This window comes from Xenopus laevis, chromosome 4L, assembly GCF_017654675.1.
Source record: "Xenopus laevis strain J_2021 chromosome 4L, Xenopus_laevis_v10.1, whole genome shotgun sequence".
In the NCBI taxonomy this organism is placed as follows: Eukaryota; Metazoa; Chordata; class Amphibia; order Anura; family Pipidae; genus Xenopus; species Xenopus laevis.
In genome coordinates this window covers 144541831-144565165 of record NC_054377.1, presented here as the reverse complement: position 1 = coordinate 144565165, position 23335 = coordinate 144541831, and the positions used below count along the sequence as shown (strand labels likewise).

The following is a 23335-nucleotide window of genomic DNA, read 5'->3' as shown; positions in this document are numbered from 1 at the left end:
CAAATCGAATTTGGACTATACCCTAGTCTAAGTACCAGGGGCGATCCTGGCCCCTCTGCCGCCTGAGGCAGCAGCAGTTGCTGCTGCCCCCTCTCCCCTGGAAATTCGCTCTTAAAGTACCAGGAGCAGCATTTTTGCTGCCCCTGGTACCTAGTGGGGTGCTGCCACCTGAGGCGACAGCCTCAACTTGCCTCATTGGCGAAGCACCCCTGCTAAGTACATAAAAAATAGCTAGAAATTCAAAGCTTTGATAAATCTGCCCCTTACAGCAGCGGCCCCCAACCTTTTTTTGTCCCAGGGACCGGATTAAAGCCAACAATTTTTTGCAAGGACTGGGGGGGCGTCAACTGCACGCGCCGCGTCAAATTCAGTGTGTCCGCGTAAAATCCAGGCTCGGCTCTGCGGCCCAGTTCTCATCGGTTGGGGCCCCCTAATTTAGAGCTTTGAACTGGCTTCCAACATGGCATTAAAAGTGGCTGATGTTCATGGGCAAAACTGGGAGGCAGAGTCTGACAGAACTTTAGCTTCTTTGGCGCAAATTTACTAAAGGGTGAAGTGACTAACGATGGCGCAGGCGTAACTTCACTGGTGAAAGAGACTGACGCTGGCACTCATTCACACTCAATCGACAGGCGAAGTTATGCTCTGGCGAATGGACGTAACTACGCAAATTCACTAAGATGCAGATTTTACTGAACGTTACCTCTTGCGCCAGACTTGCCTTTGCCACCTCAGACCAGGCGAAGTGCAATAGAGTAGATAGGAGTCCCTCAAAATTTAGGAGTTTTTAAAAACGCTGGCGACTTTTTATTTTTTCAGGGTGATAGGCTGCAAAAGAGCGTAAAAATGTTTTGGAGTAACCGGCTTCCCCCCTACATTTCCTAACATATGGCACATAAACTATACACTGGGCTCATGTATAGGACAATATAACAACTCTATTTTATTTATTAAGGTTTCCTGGGCTTGTGTAGTGTAATGTATTTGCTGCAACTTATACGTCCATTGTATTTTAACATCCGCCGTATGCAAATTTGCCAACGCTAATCACCATTTATTTGTAAGCCTTACATTCATTTAGAAGAAACAAGGGCCCAAAAGAGATCAGAGGGCCCTGGCCTCAAGAGCTTACAGTCTAAAGACTTTTATTTTACAGAATTGCAGAGCCACAGTTAATAAAGATAGATGTAGGAAACTCTGGGATCCCAATCTATATGTTAGAGGAGGGGGTTGATTAGATGTAAATGTAGGGGAGTGCAAGCTGTAGGCTGTAGTTGAACTGACACTAGCAGCAGCTGGTTGTGACCCGGGAAGCTGCCAAACTGTCACAATAGGGAGAAGGAGGAGGAGCTGGGGGTGAATGAAGTATAAAAAGTAAGTGGTTTGCTAGTAATGTCACTCGCACCCCTCCCCCTGTCCTGAGGTTAGACTCCTCCCCTCGGTCCGCCCCCAGACTGAGAGGAGCAGGTATGTGATCTGTGTTTGATTTCCTCCCATCCGCATCACAAGGCTCCGACCCGGGGAACCCAAACAGCTCCGCAGCATCAGCTCCCGGTAAGTCCCCGCCCCGCGCGATTAATCGCTCTCTGACTGCTCTGTACTCGCTCCCCGCGATCCTCCCGCTCTAGTCTGAGCCCACGTGGAGCCACCGCTTCCCTCCCCTATAGGAAACTCATCACTTGACTGATACACTTCTCTCCCACCCAGTGTCTCGATATCCTGTAGCTTCCTTGCCTCACAGCTTGCACTCTAAATTCATTTTCAAGCACATTTGACTCCGCAGGGAGGAATAAAGTTAAAGAAACAGTTGTTAGACGAGGTTAAGAGATGAGCAACTTGCAGCTGTTGGACTGAAACAGATACTGACACCAGAAAATAAACTTTTTTTTTTAAATATAGCAAGTATAGTAAATCTAAATATATTAATTCTTATCTATCATAACGTTATCTTTAAATTAGAGGTTGCCACCTTTGCTGATGACTAAACCCCAACACGGGGAGGCGGGGCAGATCCCATTGGGGGTGGGGCAGTGATGTAGGAACAGGCATGATGACATCACAATGATGGAGTTATGACTCCAGGGCAAGGTTATTGCATCACTTAGATGTAACTGGCTGGATTTCTATCCAACGTTTTAAAGTGTTGATGCCCATTTCAAAGCACACAGGTGGCAACCCTATCTCTCACTCTATTCTGCTTCATGAGTAAGCCCAGTGCCGCCATTAGAAATCACCGGCCCCGCCCATCCTGGCTCCCAAGCCCCACCCCTGATCCCGCCCACTCCACACAACAGTTAAAGATCACTCAGACATCAGCGCTAAAAAAGTCACCCCCCCCCCACACACACAAGTTACATACCTCCCAACATTTTGGAAGTAAAAAGAGGGACAAAAAATATTTTTCCGCACGTAGCGCAGCAATTTTTTTGACCACACCCCTTTCTGTGGCCACACCCCCTAATTACCATGTTTGTTTTACAAAATTTGGCAGGTTATGAAAGTTTGAAAATATTTCTCCTTATCTAAACTGTGTTTTTGTGTCTCAAAATTGTTACAAAGTATCTTATTTGCACCTGTTAGCTGTACTGTGCTCTCTGCTAAAAGCCAATTAAGTGAGAAACTTTGTTTCTTTTTCTGGCTGTTCAGTGCAGAGAAAAGAGGGACCTTTCAGTACAAATGAGGGACTGCGGGTTGAGCTGTCAAAAGAGGGACTGTCCCTCCGAAAAAGGGACAGTTGGGAGGTATGAAGTTATAAAAAGCTATTGACGGTCAAGGCGCCCTTATAAGTTTAAAAAAAAAAAACATTAGCGCCAGGGCCCCCCATAAAAGTTTTTTTTTTTTAAAAAAAAGCATTGGTGCCAGGGCCCCCCTTACAAGTAAAAAAAAAATTGGAGCCCCAAAGAATATTTTTTTAAAAAAACATTGGCGCCAGGGCCCCCCTTACAAGTTAAAATAATACATTGGTGGGGTCTTTTTGCCGCTTCGGGACTTTGGCTTCGGCTGTTTTCGTGGCTTCGGGTCTTTTCGCCGCTTCAGGACTTCGGCTGTTTTCGTGGCTTCTGGTCTTTTCGTCGCTTGGGGACTTCGACTTCGGCTGTTTTCGTGACTTGGGTCTTTTCACCACTACTGTCCCCTACTGATGGCGGCCCTGAGTAAGCTCAATCCTTTAATTACAGGTATGAGATCTATTATACAGAATTCAGTTATCCAGAAAGCTCTGAAATACAGAAATGCTAATTTAGAAAAAAAAAATTCTCATTTTTGATCGATTTGCTATTTTTTGTATCTGTAATTATAAGAAATGACTGTACTTGACAGTAACGAAGCCATGTTGATGTGAGTATCTTAGTATTTAAATTCTTTTCATGTACAGTATTGGCCTGATCATTGTTGGGGTTTCATAAGACTGGAAACTGAACACAAAGTTGAGACCCGAAACAAAAACCGAACTGTTTGGGTCAAGACCAAACAGGTGGCAACCCTACTTTGAATGCTATTTATAATTTTACTATAATTGCCTGATGCTTTTACATGACCTTTCTTACCCCCATGTTCCTGTATGAGGGGGCTGCCATATTTGTGCAGCAGGAGTCCGTAAGCATTAGAAACTCTATGTTGAGAAGGGACAGTCCTTTTTAGTGTCAGTATCACTTTAAGGGCCCGGGGAAAGCTGTGATTTCCATTGTTTTGGCTATTGTCTGATTTCCAGCGCAGTGGGCGGGGCTCAAAATACTCGGAATTGCATCTGCCTTTACTAAAATGATATTCGCCTGGACCTTTTGAGTCAGATGATGATTATCAGAGTTAAACGTTCACTGGGCGATTAGTCGCTCTCGTAACAGAGACGCCTGTATTGGGTGGCAGATCTGGGGTCCAGCGTTCAGTTCCTGCAAGGAGTTTGCAAGTTCTGCCCATGTAGTCTTAAATGAGAAGCAAATCCAAAAGTTAAAAAACCCTACCCTACATAGACCCCCAGACTAAGTGTTACCCCAGGCAAATGCCCCAAGTCTTAACTTACCCCTCGGTGCAGATTCTGTCCAGCAGACTTTATGGGCACCATCTTCTTCTCTTCGGAAATCTTCGGAATGAGATCGGCGTAAGCGCAGTTGGAGCAATTTCTGTTTCGCGTCAAACGTGCATGAGCCAAAACTCACGAAAATTGCCGAAGCGCTGGTCTCATTCCGAAGATTACCGAATCGACTGAAGATGGCACCCGTGAACGCCGATGCACTGAGGGGGTAATTAAAAATTTAGAGGCATTTGCCGGGGGAAACACTTAGCTTGGGGGTAGGAGAGAGGTTGTCTATGTAGGGTAGGGTTTTTTAACTTTTGGGTTGGCTTCTCCTTTAAAAACATATAGGCAGGTTAATTTGCTCTTAAAGGGGTTGTTCACCTTTGAGTTAACTTTTAGAGTGATATTCTGAGACCATTTGCAATTGGTTTTCATGTTTCATTATTTGTGGGTTTTGGGTTATTTTTGGATTTTTGGGTTATTAGCAATTTCTGTAATCCGGTTGCTAGGGTCCAAATTCCCCTAGCAACCATGCATTGATTTGAATAAGAGCCTGGAAAATGAATAGGAGAGGGTCTGTATAGGAAGAGGAGTAATAAAAAAGTAGCCATAACAATACATTTGTAGCCTTACAGAGCATTTGTTTGAAAGCTTGACGTCAGAAGAAAAAGGCAATTAATTAAAAAAAAAAAACTATACAAAATAAAAAATGAGGACCAATTGAGAAGTTTCTTAGAACTGACCATTTTATAACATACTAAAAGTGGGCTTAAAGGTGAACCACCCCTATAATAGAAACTGAATGTGATAGGTACCATAGATTGTAATCTCCTGAGAACCAGTGGTATGTGTTAAAGCGCCAACAACAATTACTCGTATAGGACTGAGCTCAGCAGGCAGGTGTTAATCACATGACTCCCTTGCACCCTGTACATTGTTGGCTTAAAGGGCAAGTTGCACGGAGCATGTACAGAGGGAAGTGTGAATAGTAAATACTTGTGATTGTAAATGAGCCCCCACATCCCCTAGGTTTGAGCCATTGTGCTATGGTTCTTGGTAAAATAATTTCCCCACTGCTCTTGTGTAACTACAACACCAGCCTTAGAGAGATCTTGTATTCTCTGCTTTGTTTACAGCACTTTGGTTCTGCTACAGTAAAGCAAATAGTGAGCAGCAGCGTGAATGTTCTGTTCCGATTGGTTGCTCTGCCGCTGACAGATCAGAAGGAAATGGAAGGCGTTCGCTGTTTAACAAAACAAATAAACCCCCAAAAATTAAAAGGTTGGGGTTGGACGCCAGGGTTGCTCCCTTGAGGGGCCCATAGGAGTTGATTAGGGGCCTGACATAAAGTGGGAGAATTAATTTTTTTTCTTGGTGCCTTTAGGGCCCCAAAACAGATCAGTGCCATACCCTGGGCCCCAGTATATTTACCCACCCCCTGTATGTTGTAGAATGGCCAATTCTAAGATACTTTTCAATTGCTCTTCAATTGTTATTTTTTCATAGTTGTTGAATTATTTGCCTTCTTCTTCTGACTCTTTCCTGCTTTCAAATGGCGGGGTCACTGACCCCATCTAAGAAACAAATGTGTTGTTATTACTACTTTTATTACTCATCTTTCCATACAGACCCTCTTCTATTCCTATTCCAGTCTCTTATTCAAATTGTTGCATGGCTGCTAGAGAAATTTGGACCCTAGCAACCAGATTGCTGAAATGGCAAACTGGAGAGCTGCTGAATAAAAAGCTAAATAACTCAAAAACCACATATAATAATAATAATAATAAAAAAATAAATAAAAAAAATCAATTGCAAATTGTCTCAGAATATCCCTCTCTACATCAAATTAGCAGTTAATTTAAAGGCAAACAACCCCTTTAATCTGTGGAATCAGGTACGTCTGTTAGGGCAGAGACACACACTCAGCTTTGGGGAGATTAGTCGCCCGGCGACAAATGTCCTCTTCTTCGGGCGACTAATATAAGCGCTCCAAGTTCCATCCCGCCGGCTTTTTACATTAATCGCCCGAAGAAGAGGACATTTGTCGCCGCGTGACTAATCTCCCCAAAGCTGAGTGTGTGTCTCTGCCCTTATATTCACTTCTGTAGGTCCAGACTGTTCCATTTTTACATAAGTCCAACTGAATAAGCTCATGTTTAAAAGGGGGGGGATACATTTTCCCTTTACTTGTGATTCTGTGTATTTGCCCCATAGCTGATTCAGTACAGGATTAGGCAGGTTTTGTTTAATTCTAATGTGCATGTGATTTCTTTATCCCATAATGCAAATGAGCAGAATCATGTGGGTTTTAATGGGATATTATCTCTGCAGCACAGTCAGTCATGTGGTACCAGAAGCTGCTAAAGGCTCAGACTGAACTTTCAGAGGATCCTTCCAACTGCCCAGTCGCTCCATTATCATTCACTATAGGGTTATTTAGTTAAAGGGAACACTACACCCCTCCCCACATGCCTTTTTAACTATTTGGGCCCCTGTAAGGTCTTCCTTTCCTAAGCCAAAATCACTTGTGAAGATGGAGCAGCTCCCCAGTACCCCAGTATCCCTGGGTAGCAGGCATAGTAGCTGCCATATTGGACTCTTTGGACGCATATTTACTAACATTGGAGATGATTATCTGGAGATGATGCCCATGGCAACCAATCAGCAATTAGATTTTAACAGTCACCTTTAAGTTAGAAAACAAAAGCAAAGCTCTGATTCGTTGCTATGGGCAACATCTCCGGAAATTTCTCCAGATATTTTTCTCCAATGTTAGTAAACATGCCCCATATCACTATGTATAACTCAGCCTGCAGCCTTGTGTCTTTATATGATCATAGAACCCCTCAGTGACTTCTAATATCCTTATTTACAGTAGGGGGTACATTATCCTTATAATATATGAATGATACTCCGTGTTCCCTGTATAAATCAGCCTGCAGCCTTGTGCCTTTATATGGTCACAGAACAACCCCTCAGTGACTTCTAATATCCTTATCATTTACAGTAGGGGGTACATTATCCCTTAAAATACATGAGTGATACTCAGAGCTCCTTGTATATTTCAGCCTGCAGCCTTGTGTCTTTATATGGTCACAGAACAACCCCTCATTGACTTCTAATATCCTTATCATTTACAGTAGGAGGTACATTATCCCTTATAATACATGAGTGATACTCAGAGTTCCCTGTATAACTGAGTCTGCAGCCTTGTGCCTTTATATGGTCACAGAACAACCCCTCAGTGACTTCTAATATCCTTATCAATTACAGTAGGGGGTACATTATCCCTTATAATACACAAGTGATACTCAGCGTTCCCTGTATAACTCAGCCTGCAGCCTTGTGTCTTTATATGGTCACAGAACAACCCCTCAGTGACTTCTAATATCCTTATCATTTACAGTAGGGGGTACATTATCCCTTATAATACATGAGTGATACTCAGAGTTCCCTGTATAACTCAGCCTGCAGCCTTGTGTCTTTATATGGTCACACAGCTTCCTAACTGCGATCCTATTAACCCTTCTCTGTTTGCCTTGCAGGCCTATGAGTGGAGCATAGTTAGAAGACATGGCACCATTGTCTAACAACGTGATGGGTTTCACTCCACCGGATGGAGGCTGGGGGTGGATGGTTGTCTTGGGAGCTTTCATCTCAATGGGATTCTCCTATGCCTTTTCAAAAGCTATCACCGTATTCTTCAAAGAAATCCAGGATCATTTTGGAGCTTCATACAGTGAAATTGCTTGGATATCCTCAATATTACTGGCTGCCATGTATGCCGGGGGTGAGAAAAACAACATTTTATTTTCACAGTGCAAAAATTTTAATGTCCTTGTTTTAATGCAATATCTTTGGTAAACCACTGCTTTGGGTATCTGCTATTATGCATATAGATGGGAGATTCTATATTACGTTGGTTGGAGGAATTGAACCTATGGGCAGCATTGTGATAGGTCCATAACCATAAACACTATGAATAAAAGGAAGAGCTGTCACTGCTTTAGATGTATATATGCCATGTAGCATGTGGCTTTTATATGGATCTAATTGTAAAGGTTAAGCTTTTGCCCCCCTACAATAAAGCACTTTATAATGCTATTCATTTGAACTGGACCTCAACATTTATTGTGTAGTTCACCCTTGAATTAACTTTTATTATGTTATAGAATGGGTAATTCTAAGCAACTTTTCAATTGGCTTTTTTTATTTTTTATCGTTTTGGAACTATTTTCCTTCTTCTTCTGACTCTTTCCAGCTTTCAAATGGGGGTCACTGACCCCATCTAGAAAAATAAATGTCTTTCTTTCTATTCAGACCCTCTCCTAGTCATATTCCAGTCTGTTATTTAAGTCAATGCATGGTTGCTAGGGGAATTTGGATCATAGCAACCGGATTGGTGAAATTGCAAACTGGAGAGCTGCTGAATAAAAAGCGAAATAACTCCAAAACTACAAATAATTAAAAAAGATGAAAAAAGAATTTTAAATTGTCTCAGAATATCCTTCTCTGCATCATTCTAAAAGTTAACTCAAACTTGAACAACCCCTTGACTGGGTATTTTTAGCGTTGTATCAGTAGGGTAGGCCCATCTTAGGGCCCCATACATGGGTGTATATGTTGCCAAATCAGCAGCTTGAATCTGCCAGTGTATGGTCTAAGGTGAACAACCCCTTTAAAGGAGAACTAAAGTAGCAAGAAATGTTGTACAATATGTTTTGTGCTTCTGTACCAGCCCAAGGCAACCACAGTCCTTTAGCAGTAAAGATCTGTGTCTCCAAAGATGCCCCAGTAGCTCCCCATCTTCTTTTCTGCTGATTCACTGCACATGCTCTGTGCTGCTGTCCCTTACTGAGCTTAGGGAGCCACTCACAATATACAGTACACATAGAATAGAAATGTCACAATATAAGGCTGATTAGTAATTAATACAGATAATTACTACATGGCAGCACAGAAACCAGTGCAATTAGCATCAGAATTTAATAATCATCAAACCTGTAGCATCAGCTTATATTACAGCCAGGGAAGCTCATTTTCTGCTGGATAATTAGTGACGAGCCCTAAGCTTAGCTTCTCAACAGCCAATCAGAGCCCACTGAGCATGTGAGTGTCACAGACACTTTCCAAGATGGTGACCCCCTGTGACAAGTTTGAAGTCCTGGATCATTTCTGCTATTGACAAGCTCAAACTTTAGCCTCGTGCAATAAGTTCACTATATAAAATATGGCATTTTTAACTATATTAAATTTTAGGGTTTAGTTCTCCTTTAATGTGGTTGTGGGAGAGATGAAAGCGATGTCTTAGCCTTCAGCGTCAGTTGAAATAATCTGTATAACATAACATGAACTGGTAGGTTCCTTGTTAGGAAGGCTTCCCCCCCCCCTCAAGGTACAGTATTATTTTCAAGGGGTAACCCCCATGGCACTAAATGGTATAACCTTGAAATTTTGGGTGTTTTTCTTGTGAGCAATTAATTGATAGCCAGCAGCTATCATTTACTCATTGGCTGTACCACCCGGTGTAATTGATATGCAGCGCTGATAAGGGGCCGTCTGCCGAATATGCTCAGCTGGCAGTTTGCAGCCATAGCAGGTCCCTACCGAGCAGTATCAGAAGTGTCCAGCCTTAGGGTCAGGGCACACGCTCAGATTTGGGGAGATTAGGCGCCCGGCAGGATGGCACTCGGATCCCTTCGCCTGAAGTTTCCTCGTGATGCGACATTGGAAAACGAATTGTGCCAAGTACCATCCTGATGGCGATTTACATTTTAGCCATAGGGGAAGGCAGTTCAGGGAGATTAGTCGCCCAGAAGAAGAGGAGATTTGTCGCCAGGCGATCTAATTACACTTTAGCACCTTGGCATTGGTTGGGTTGGCACACGTGCGTCTACAGCAACTCCGACTTGCACAAAATATGACATGAAGTAGATGCTGTAACAAAAGCTTGAATTTACTGTATCTAATGTAAAGGCGGGATTATACAATACTGGAACCTTATCTTGTTGTCTAGCGGCCAGGCAATGATTACTATGAAGTCTCGCTCAAACACTCCAAAGAGTTCAATCCACAGTCCTTAAAATTTTCCTGCAGCTTAGAAGCCTTCATTAGAAGGTGCAACTGTCTCTACTTGAGCTCTCTGTAAGGTGCCAAGCTTAACTAAGCCTTCAGCCTATCTTGGGTGGAACATCTCTGTAGGGCAGATATCACATGGGGAAGTTTGATCAAAATAATTTTTTATTATAAAAATTATATTTTATTATGTTGCCATCCAGGTACTAGGTGTCCACAGCCAAGAACTTTCCCAAGAAGTTTATTACAGGTATGGAACCTGTTAGCCAGAATGCTCGGGACCGGGGGTTTTCCGAATTATGGATCTTTCTGTAAATTTGGATCTTCATACCTTAAAGGGATCCTGTCATCACATGACTTGGGGTAGCTGGGAAATTGACAAAATGTCTAGCCCCATGTCAGATTTCAAAATTGAATATAAAAAAATCTGTTTGCTCTTTTGAGAAATGGTTTTCAGTGCAGAATTCTGCTGGAGCAGCACTATTAACTGATTCATTTTGAAACATTTTTTTTTCCCATGACAGTATCCCTTTAAGTCTACCAGAAAATCATTTAAACATTAAATAAACCCAATAGGCTGGTTTTGCCTCCAATAAGGATTAATTATATCTTAGTTTGGATCAAGTACAAGCTACTGTTTTATTATTAGAGAAAAAGGAAATTATTTTTAAAAATTTGGATTATTAGTGGGAGACGGCCTTTCCGTAATTTCGAGCTTTCTGGATAACAGATCCTGTACCAATTTACACCTAAACTCTGGAGCCTAGTGAGGATTAGTGATGTACGGGTTGACTCATGACCTGTGGGTTGACCACCAGTTGGGTAGGTTCGGGTGAACTTTGGCCAACTATTGGGGGTTAGGGTTGAGTTTGGATCAAACTGAGGAAGAACACGCCTTCAATGCTCCCAAAGATTCCGTGTCTTGGAACCAGAGTCATGCACAGAAGTAGTGTAAAGAACGAGATGACGTGGGTAAACGTGGGGTGCGGGTCCTACAATAGCAACATTTTGTTGTTTAGGGTCGAGTGCAGGTTGTTTTTTCTGACCCACCCATCACTAGCGAAGCTATAGGTCTGCAGAGAGCCACCCCAATGTTAAGCTTAACCATGTGCTATTCACTGCACAACATAATCATTGAATAAAACACAACCATCAGGTCTGACCCTTCCTCAGTTCGTTCCTATATAGATTTTAGTTGATGCAGTGAAAGGTAAAGAAACTTATCAGTTATTGTAATGTCAGCACTTTAATGTATTTAAGTCTTGCAGCATATTGACTGTGAAATTTTGTTTGCTGATTAATGAATTCTGTTGAACTTTGTATTTAGGGATGTGCACCCCCCTCTCTTCTTACTTAATAGTAACTTCTTTTAACTTCTAGTAAAAGAAGTACAAATATGGGACCTGTTACCCAGAATGCTCGGGACCTGGTGTGTTTCGGATAAGGTCTTTCCATAATACGTATCCAAACCTTAAGTCTACTAAAAGTATAATATAAACATTTAATAAACCCAATAGGACTTGTTTTTCCTCCAAAAAGGATCAATTGTAACTAGATCCAGTGGGATAGAGGACAAGATACTGTTTTATTATTACAGAGAAAAATACATTTTAAAAATCTGAAGTAGTCTATGGGAGATAATTCAGAGCTTTCTGGGGGACAACGGATTCCATTCCTGTACAGCTTCACTAAGAATTAGCCTAGAAATGCTGTAACCAATGTTTAGCCTTCTTTTTTAACTCATGGTCTCCAGCGTTTGTTCTCCTTTGAAATCTCATCTTGTTCGTTCCAGTGTGGGCTTCAGTATAGTTCATCCTCAGTAGAACTTTTCTATTAAGTCCAGTCTTTATCCTCTGGGGAGCATGATTATTTTCTATCTATCACAGCTGCAAGATTGCACCAGCCAATGACCAGAAAGTTTAATAGGTTTAATGGAAGTTAGACAAGGCAACATCATGCCTGATTGGTTGCAATAGGTCAGGGGATCCCCAACTCTTTTTAAACATGAGCACATTCAAATGTAAAAAGAGTTGTGGAGCAACACAGGCATGAATAAGGTCCTGGGGTGCCAAATAAGGGCTGATTGTATTGACTTACCTGAAACCCCAGGCCGGTGCTCCTATCAGCAGAAAACTGCACTGGCCCGTGGTTATACCATTGAGCACCACGGAGCCATCCTCTTCTATCTTCCTCTTTCCTTTGCGTGGCTGCACATGCTCAGTAGAACAAAATAGCCAAACTTTAACTTAAAAGTCATCTATTTCATTCAACTGTGCATGTGTTTCCCCCGGGAAATTTGAAGAAAGAGAAAGACGGAAGAGGATCGCTCCGTGGTGCTCACTGGTATAAGCCCGGGACCAGGTCCGGACTGAGAATTAAAATAGGCCCTGGCATTTCAGGTACACAGAGGCCCAATCAACCCACACATAGGCCCAAACAGCTCCCACCAGCCCACTAAATACTGACTTTCTATGGGACCTTATAGCAGCCCCTCTGGCATTTGCCAGAACCCACAGATTGCCAGTCCGGGCCTGCCCGGGACGGTGCAGTTTTCTGCTGATAGGAGCACCAGCCGGGGGTTTTAGGTAAGTCAATGCAATCACTTGGGTGTGCCTAACATTTTGGCACCACCAAGTGCATCAAGTCTTTCCTTCTCCTTTAAGGTTACAGTGTTTAGGGAAGCCCTCTTCCGGTGTCCTCAACAACGTTCCTGATGAATTTAATTGACCTGCAAAGGGTCCTAACCTCAACCGCAGTAAATTGTAATAGCAAGCCAGGCCTGAGCTCCAACATCAATGTTCAGCCTCACATATACTCTTGTACCTGAAGGGAAGCAAATACCTTCAAAAACATTTCAAAATCTAGATCAAAGCCTTCCCAGAGGAACAGAGGCTCCTGTAGCTGCAGCAGGAGAAACTCTATATTAATACTCTAGTTTTGGGAATGCCTTGTTGGGCAGGCAGGTGTCCAGATACTTTTGCTCATGTCGTGTATAGTGATATTGTAAATGGATCTTACCCTTTCAGATTAAACCGTTTTTATGGTTCTGTATCAGTCCAAACAACCACAGATTAACATCCAACTGCCCCACCCACGTTATCTCATTATAACTCTAACAAAACATTTTTGTGTCTTAAGAAAACAGAAGACACTGACCTGAGTTATTTTTGTTCCAGTCGGGATGGGCAATCGTAACCCAACACCCTCGCCTTTAAAAAAAAAAAAAATACTTGAAAAGTTTATTTAGAAAATATGGCCTATATCAGCAGGTGATCATTCACCATAAACCTTGATTTTTCAAAGGTTTCTTTGTTGTTGACTTATGTCATTTTATTGAAGTTCAATTAAAATGAAAGGTTACAGTTGACACAGAGGGTAATAAAAGGGCAGTGCTCGTAACTGGTGTCATTGCCCTGTATTTTTTAATTTTATTGGAATAACGTACAGCCTTTCACGGAGTTTTAGTGCATATTAGCTCAGACACCTTGGATCTGCAGAGAAGCTTAAAATAGAGAAGCTCTGAAGGACATCCGTTATTTGTATTTAAACAAAGCGTCGAGTCTTATGGAGAAAAAAAAAACGGTTTTACTATCAGCCGACATTCCCATACTGCATCCTGATTTTGTATTTCCCACAATGCTTTAGGCTGGAGTCTCCTCCAATAAAAAAGGTAATGTGTTTCCATTAGTCCTTTTGGAAAAATCTGCAACAGAATGAAGTCAAAGCCTGTAGGGCTTATTTATGAACACAGGAGCAAGTACAGTTGTGCATAAATGGACACTAATGTACACTTTGTGCACTTCCATGTAGCTGGCACTTAAAGGAGAACTAAACCCCTGAACCAAAAAAGCCCCCCATAACTGCCTGGCATTGCCCCCCTTTCCCTCCCCGTTCTGTGCACCATCTTCCGCTACTTCTTTCGGGGTTCAACGGCAACACAAGCCTGTGGGAACATGCACAGTTGGGCCAAGTCAGGAAGCGTCTTAAACTGCGCAAATCGGTGTTGAGAGAATACGAAGCGGAGGAAGATGGTGCCCTGGAGCTATATATATATATATATATAGAACAACAAAAACTGCACACATAGGACTTGTAAAGTGCAAAAAAATAACAGATTTATTGCAACGTTTCGGCTCCTGTACTCGAGAAGGCTCGAGTAAAGGAGCCGAAACGTTGCAATAAATCTATTTTTTTGCACTTTACAAGTCCTATGTGTGCGGTTTTTGTTGTTCTATGCATTTTTCATGATAACCTGCACCTGGGCAATTACCTGAAGATTAGAGTGCTCCAGTCGCATGCATGACTATATATATATATATATATATATATATATATATATATATATATATATATATATATATATATATATATATATATATATATATATATATATATATATAGTGAATAAAGTACCATTGTAAATTATAAGGATATTATAAGTTACCGAGGAGTTTCATGACGATATAAATACACGAGGCCGAAGGCTAGGTCATGGAACTCCGAGGTGACTTCTAATATCCTCATATTTTGCAACGGTGGGTACTTTATTTATTATAATACACACGATTCAGTGAGTCATGTGACAGAAATGACATCAGAACTCACCGTTTATAACTGATGACATCAGAACTCATCATTTATAAGGAGTCTCCTCCAATAAAAGAAGTTCCGCTTCTTCAGTTGAACTGAAGAAGCTGCTCGGATGAGTAGTGAAACGTCTTCAGTGATTACTCAGCAAGTCCAGTTGTTTTTAGATTGACCTATACTAGATACATTTATAAGGATATAATTTACAAGCAAGATATTCATGGCTTTTGTGTATTTTATATATATATAGATATATATATATAGATAGCGCTATATAAATAAATGTTGATGATATATATATATATATATATATATATATATATATATATATATATATATATATATATATATATATATATATACAATATCAAAACAGGGGGGTTGTGGGAGCACTCTAAAGGCTTTAAAGTATATATATATATAAGTATAATAAATGCTATTGCATATGTACCCAAAGCAGGGGTTATTTTGTTACAAAGTTATGATCATAAAATTGATAAGCCACCATACCACGTCAAGGTAAACCCCGAATGGCGGTCCCTAACTTGTTTTATATTTTATGTGCATTTTAGCATTACCTGTAATCAATGTCCGTTGAACGCTGTTTTTTCACTGAGGGCTAAATCCTCCCCAGCCAGCAATCAGGCTTTTAAAGGAGAGATATTCCCCAAACAAACGCCCAATTTTAAAAGCATAGGATCACCACTAGTTAAAAGGGGGGGTATGGGGTGCTACAACCACTGAAGCTATGCCACAGCTTCCGGCTAAATATACAATATCAAAACAGGGGGGTTGTGGGAGCACTCTAAAGGCTTTAAAGTATATATATATAAGTATAATAAATGCTATTGCATATGTACCCAAAGCAGGGGTTATTTTGTTACAAAGTTGTGATCATAAAATTGATAAGCCACCATACCACGTCAAGGTAAACCCCGAATGGCGGTCCCTAACTTGTTTTATATTTTATGTGCATTTTAGCATTACCTGTAATCAATGTCCGTTGAACGCTGTTTTTTCACTGAGGGCTAAATATATATATATAACCCCAGCACTCCAATATATAGCCCCCTAGAAAAAACTATTTTGCATAGCTGAACTATAACTCTGGTAAAAAAAGACACTTTTAGTTACAAAGTTTGTACAACGTATGCATAAGCTGACGCACCCGTCAAGGCCGTGTCCAAGCTTCAGTCCTAACTAAGTGAAAAAAAAGTGTGTTTTCATTGTGGGGAGAAAGACCATACCTGCTTTTTTCTTTATTTAGCATGATCTCTTCCAAAGACACCATTAAGTGGGGGTTGGGAGAGCAGGCATTGAGAGGAGAGCCACCTCCCCATAATATAAAATACAAAGTGAAAGGCCGCTCGTCCCTTTTTATTGGGTGCACATGGGACAGGCTTATTAACAAAATCCAAAATGGGAAACTCCTGTGACAACTTTGAAGGCCTGAATTATTACTACTATAGAGACGTTGAACTTTAAGGCCCCGGACACACTTGCGTTTTTACTGCGCGGAAATGTGACGCGATTTAAAAAAAAAAAAGCCAACTACTGGGTTAATATTCTAAACGGTTTCAAGCTTAGGTAATGGCACACTACGATCGCATATTTACACGGCTGTCAGCTTCTTTAAAAACCGTGGCGCAGACTGTGCGGTCAAAACACAGGCGTGACTGGGGTCTTAGTCTGCTTCAATAAGTTCAGTAAATAAAATATGCCATTTCTAGTCATATTCGTATTTAAGGTTTAGTTCTCCTTTAACAGGTCAGTTGTACTATTTCATAAATAAATATACATTCAGCACTTACAGCTTTCTGCAGTTCCTCAGGGTCAACATTGATCTAGGTCAGGGTGTAACTTGTGGCCTTTGTATGGGTCCATATGATCACGTCATCCTGATTCAGCCAAACACCTTGTTGGCTTCTGTCGTGACCTTCCCAGGATGGGTGGATCTTCCTCGCGTTAGTGTTCAGTGTCTGCATCGTGGAGCTCTTTATTTACACATTTGAAAATATTTACCCTAATGAAGACAAGTCTGCCTTAAATTTGGCCTCCACTAGTAAATGATTAAAATAACTACCAATGGTTTTAGAATGAAAATCCCGCAGTTAAAGGACAAGGAAAGCCTAAAAACAATATGTAGTGCAGGAAAATATTCACCTCAATACTGGCTAATAGAGCTGTAAATTTGCAGAAGGATGCATTCATTTAGAAGATCTGCAGCCGTTGATTCCTCCAAATCGCCAAGTACAGAAATAGCTACGAAAAGCTACCAAAGCAGTTTATTGCCAATAGATTAGCCACAATAGTGCGAGCTATAACACGGTATTTATTCTGTAGAATGCTTTACCATACCTGAGTAAACAGCTCTAGAAGCGCTGCCATATTAGCTTGGTGTGACATCACTTCCTGCCTGATTCTCTCCCTGCTCACTCATAGCTCTGGGCTCAGATTACAGCTGGGAGGGGGAAAGAGGAGCAAACTGAGCATGCTCAAGCCCTAGCCCTGGAGGTTTAAGATGAAAACAGGAAGTCTGATACAGAAGCCCATGAGTACACAATAGAAGGAAAGAAATGTGGTGTTTCTTTTGTCAGAGGACTCAGAGCAACATTACTTTGAGGGTTTACTGATGTATTTATATAGAGCTTTCTGATAAAGCTTACTTAATTTTAGCCTTTCCTTTAACCCAGAATGCATCTCTTTCCTCCAAGACTGTATCACATGCGCAATAGGTAGGCTTTGGGTTCAGCGCATGTGCACGTTATTTGAGTGCTCTCTCTTTCCCGGGAGCAGTTTTTCTCTTCATAACCAGTGCAGCGACGTTTGCACATGCGCAGATCGCTGGGAATGACGCGCGTGGTGACAAAATCTTGTTTAAGATGGCGGACGCGATCGGTTACAAAAGGGCAAAATTATTCTGTTTAGTAAAGGTATTTCCACATTCAAAGTTAGTGATCTGGGAGAGCAGGAGGTGACTATTAAATGATGCAGGAAGTTAAAAATGGCTTTCCTTGTCCTTTAAGGAGCCATTAGTTAGGCTTTAAATAACATCATGAAGGGTATTTACATCTTCAAATGTTTAAAGGGACCTTTGCCATTGACTCCTTTGTGAACTTGACAGGTTTTAGATGTTGTATTTTCTTATTCAAGCTATTTCCTGGGTCGGGGTATAATAAATCTGAAGACATTCGAGTTTTGACCAAAAAAACACCTTGAAAACTCTAATTTTCATAGAAAACACAACTTGAACCTTAATGAATAATCTACTAGAAAATCTTATAAACATTAAATAAACCCAATAGGCTGGTTTTGCCTCCGATAAGGATTAATTATATCTTAGTTGGGATCAAGTACAGGGTAATGTTTTATTATTATAAAATTATTTTATATATATCTATATATATCTATATATATATATCTATATATCTATATATATCTATATATATATATATATATATATATATCTCTCTCTCTCTCTCTCTCTCTCTCTCTCTCTCTCTCTCTCTCTCTCTCTCTATATATATATATCTCTATATATATATCTATATATCTCTATATATCTATCTATATATATATATCTATATATATATATATATATCTATCTATATATATATATATCTATCTATATATATATATATCTATTTATATATATATATATATCTATTTATATATATCTATATATATCTATATATATCTATATATCTATATATATCTATATATATATATATATATATATATATATATATATACAGGTTTATCGGGAACCTGTTATCCAGAAAGCCTTCTCCCATAGACTTCATTTTATCCAAATAAATCAAATTTGTTTTTACAAATGATTTCCTTTTTCTGTGTAATAATAAAACAGTAGCTTGTACTTGATCCCAACTAAGATATAATTAATCCTTATTGGAAGCAAAACCAACCTATTGGGTTTATTTAATGTTTACATGATTTTCTAGTAGACTTAATGTATGAAGAGCCAAATTACAGAAAGATCTGTTATCTGGAAAAACACTGAGCATTCTGGATACAGGTCCTATACCATATATATATATATATATATATATATTTATATTTATATTTATCTATAACGTTTTGTAATAATAATATCACCGGCAACAACATTTTAAGATTAGGATTTGTTATTCTGTAAAATGAGAGAATTGTTCAAGGGTCTTTCCCCATAACAACATAACTGAAAATGATATCAAATTGCTTATTTTGTCATAAATAAAGAGATTTCACCTGGTCTGATCTGAAGAACAAGTCAATGTTTTCATTTTCCTGCTTCTAATCTTAATGAATACGACCAGTACAACCCTAAGGCATAGGCATGTGTGATAAATGTGTCCCTAATCGCACCCTCTCGTCACACTGCCTTTAATTCCATGAAAATGATTATGACTAGAATTGATTTTTTTGATGATTGCCATTGATTTTGATTAGCCATTAAATCAATATGAGCAGCTTCGTATCTTAGTGTGGTTACACTTTTTCTTAAGGTTATTTATGTAAAGATTTAAACTCATTAAAAGGTAAGTAATACCTTAAGCCTTGTGTTATTACAGGTATGGGACCCATTATCCAGAAAGCTCCAAATTATGGAAAGGCCGTCTCCCATAGACTCCATTTTATCCAAATAATCCAAATATTTAAAAAATGATTTCCTTTTTCTGTGTAATAATAAAACAGTAGCTTGTACTTGATCCCAACTAAGATATAATTAATCCTTATTGGAAGCAAAACCAGCCTATTGGGTTTATTTAATCTTTATATGATTTTCTAGTAGACTTAAGGTATGAAGATCCATTACCCGGAAAACCGCAGGTCCCTAGCATTCTGGATAACAGGTCTCATGGCTGTAATATTATGCAGATAATTTCTTAGTCAGCTGTGGGTCTGGGTTCTTGCAACTCCCCAGCAATGTGTTGGGTTGGAGGAAGTAACTTAGGGTTGGTATGCATTAGGTGAAGGTCATCTGATTACTATGAGTAGCCATGAGTAGTGATTGGCAAATTTATTTGCCAGGGTGCGAATTTGCGGCGAATTTCCGCTACCGGCAAAAAAAAATGTGAAATTGCAGCGAAAATTCGCCAGCAAATTTTCGCCTGCATCAAAGTTTTTTGACGCCGGCAACAATTCTGACGCTGTCGACAATTCAATGAACGCCCATTGACTTTAATGAGCGTCAAATTGTCGCCAGCGTTGGAAATTGTTGCCGGCATCAAAATTCGCAGTTCGCAAATTTTTCCACTGTTTTGCTGTAAATTCTCTAATTTTTTGGCGAAACTGGACAAATTCGCCCATCACTAATATAGAGCTCAGGGTGGCAGACAGGGACATGAGGAGCCACTATATTTGTATAATTTGTATACAGGACTTGGAAGGAGTGGTGATGGTCTGGGCACAATAGGGTGTCTGGGATTTGGACAAACCTCTCCAAGAAATATGCCTTTGGGAGGTTGACATCTCTCATATCCACATGTTATCAGTATTAATTAAGTATATACGTACAGATATGGGACCTGTAATCCAGAATGCTCAGGAACTGGATCTTTCCGTAATTTGAATCTTCATACTTTAAGGGCAGAGACACACGTTGCTATTCCGGGAGATTAGACGCCCAGCGACAAATCGCTTCATCTTCGGGCGACTAATCTCCCTGAACTGCCTTCCTGACGATTAGAATGTAAATCGCTGGCAGGTTGGCACGCGGGTCGCTTCTGTTTTCCAAAGTTTCCTCGTGAAGCGACTTTGGCGTTCCTAGTGCCATCCCGCCGGGATTTACAGTCTAACCGGCTAGAAGGCAGTTCGGGCAGATTAGTCGCCAGAAGAAGAAGTGATTTGTCGTTGGGCGACTAATCTCACAAATAGCAGCGTGTGTCTCTGCCCGAAGTCTACTAGAAAATCATATAAACGTTAAAGAAACTCAATAGGCTGGTTTTGCTTCCAATAAGGATTAATTATATCTTAGTTGGGATCAAGTACAAGCTACTGTTTTATTATTACAGAGAAAATTGAAATCATTTTTAAAAATTTGGATAAAATGGCGTCTATGGGAGATGGACTTTCCGTAATTTGGAGCTTTCTGGATTTCCGGATAACGGATCTCATACCTGTAGTTTACACTGTCCAGAAGGTCATAATATTCATTTTCATTTTTTTTTTTAACCTTTTTTCTTTTTTTTTCCTTTAAAATATGGAATCTTAACTGCTATTTGATTGCTTTGGCCACTGACTGCCCTGGTTCTATATAAAACACTAATCACCTGAATATATGCTGCTTGGCCAAGATACATTAGTAGATGCAGAAATCTATATGCAAGTTAGAGAGCCAAATGTTTGAATATTTTTCTTTTCACCTTTTAGGTCCGGTAAGCAGTATTTTGGTTAATCGCTATGGCAGCAGGCCAGTGGTTATGTTTGGAGGACTGTTAAGCGGAGCCGGTATGATTATTTCAACATTCAGTTCAAGTATAATGCAGCTGTACATCTTTATCGGAGTCATCGCAGGTAAAATCATTATTTCATCATTTTAAAGGGATTCTGTCATGATTTTTATGGTGTAGTTTTCTTCTAAATTACACTGTTTACACTGCAAATAATTCACTCTACAATATAAAATTTCATTCCTGAACCAGCAAGTGTATTTGTATTTAGTTGTAATATTGGTGTGTAGGTGCATCTCAGGTCATTTTGTCTGGTCATGTGATTTCAGAAAGAGCCAGCACTTTAGGATGGAACTGCTTTCTGGCAGGCTGTTGTTTCTCCTACTCAATGTAACTGAATGTGTCTCAGTGGGACCTAGATTTTACTATTGAGTGTTGTTCTTATATCTACCAGGCAGCTGTTATCTTGTGTTAGGCAGCTGTTATCTGGTTACCTTCCCATTGTTCTATTGTTAGGCTGCTGGTTGGGGGAAGGGAGGTGATATCACTCCAACTTGCAGTACAGCAGTAAAGAGTGACTGAAGTTTATCAGAGCACAAGTCACATGACTGGGGGCATCTAGGAAACTGACAATATATCTAGCCCCATGTCAGATTTCAAAATTAAATCTAAAATGCTCTTTTTAAAAATGGATTTCAGTGCAGAATTCTGCTGGAGCAGCACTATTAACTGATGTGTTTTGATAAAAACATGTTTTCCTATGACAGTAACCCTTAAACTAACATAGACAATAAACTATTTTTGTATTTTCTGGACTGACTCAGTGGACTCTTCCATTCCCCGCTCTCTGCTTCTGATCCCACATTACAAAACACCCTGTCCCTAAACTCTTTAAAGGGGTGGTTCACCTCTAAGTTAACGTTTCATATGTTATAGAATTGCTAATTCTAAGCAACTTTTCAGTTGGCCTTCATTTTTTCAACTTTTGACTTCTTTCAAATGGGGAACACTGACCCCATTTTAAAACAAATGTTCTCTCCGGCTGCAATTTATTTGTTATTGCTACTTTTTACTATTCATCTTTCTATCCAGGCCTCTCCTATTCATATTCCAGTCTCTTATTCAAATCAATACATGGTTGCTGGGGGAATTTGTTACCTAGCAACCAGATTGCTGAAATTGCAAACTGGAGAGCTGCTAAATAAAAAGCTAAATAACTCAAAAACCACAAATGATAAAAAAACGAAAACCAGTTGCAAATTGTCTCGGAATATCAATCTCTACATCATACTAAAAGTTAATTGCTAGGTGAACAACCCCTTTAACAAGACCCTATTTCTTAGGATGTGCGAGCAGGTGTTGTTACTAGAGCCCAGTAATAATAAATGCAGGTCAGGGTATTTCTTACATATACATTTTAAAACATTTGTCAGTGGAAAAATAGCCTGCTATAATATATATATGGCTAAAGGTATTTCCTCCCGTTGCTGCTGTAAAAGCCCCGTCTCTTCTGGTTAGGTTCCTACTAGGTGTTGGGGGGATTTGTTTCAATTCAGCCATAAAAGCATTAGGGATGCACCGAATCCACTATTTTGGATTCTGCGGAACCCCTGAATCCTTCGCAAAAGATTTGGCGGAATACCGAACCAACAGGGGCGTAACTACAGAGGAAGCAGACCCTGCGGCTGCAGGGGGGCCCAGGAGGTACAGGGGGCCCCAGGAGGCTCTTATTGATGAGCAATTTCAACATATATTGGTAAAACAGGACAAACACTGGATATGTTGGAGGCCCTAAAATTAATTTGCTGTAGGGCCCAGCAACATCTAGTTACGCCACTGCGAACTAAATCTTCATATGCGAATTAGGATTCAGTTCGGCCGGGCAGAAGGATTTGGCTGAATTAGAATCCTGCTGAAAAAAAGGCCGAATCCCGAACCAAATCCTGGATTTGGTGCATCCCTATGTAAGAAATGTCCAGTTTGGGAATGCCGTTATGTTACATATGAATTTGTGAATTTATGCAGTGTCTGCAAAGTTAGTCTTCCAGGAAGCTTACATTCCATGTCACACCCTTACACAAATTTCAATATCAAAGGGTTGTCTTGGAATTGTAGCTGGTTTCTACAGGAGCAATAAAACTGATTTCATCCTGGGCTCTCACCTGCCCCACAGAAACCCTCCCAACTGCCAAGATGCTGTGATAACCCCCCAACTTGCCTACATTCTTTTGAGCAAGTTTTTGCACAGAAAATCAGTTTTATAGCTCCT

At 40.2% G+C, this 23335-nt stretch overlaps 1 protein-coding gene across 2 annotated transcripts in view; it reads left to right on the top strand.

The window, feature by feature from the left end:
- Nucleotides 1-1392: 1392 nt before the first annotated feature.
- LOC108714726 (monocarboxylate transporter 2) overlaps nucleotides 1393-23335 on the top strand; it is a 32314-nt gene continuing 10371 nt past the window's right edge. Inside the window, exons 1-3 of one of the 2 annotated variants that reach the window (XM_018259203.2) lie at nucleotides 1393-1554; nucleotides 7558-7802; nucleotides 21047-21190. In XM_018259203.2, the coding sequence (XP_018114692.1) occupies nucleotides 7586-7802; nucleotides 21047-21190 (361 nt within the window). In that variant the 5' untranslated portion in view covers nucleotides 1393-1554; nucleotides 7558-7585. Of the gene's footprint in view, nucleotides 1555-3113; nucleotides 3177-7557; nucleotides 7803-21046; nucleotides 21191-23335 lie in introns of those variants that run through there. The other variant, XM_018259204.2, reaches the window with a different exon arrangement.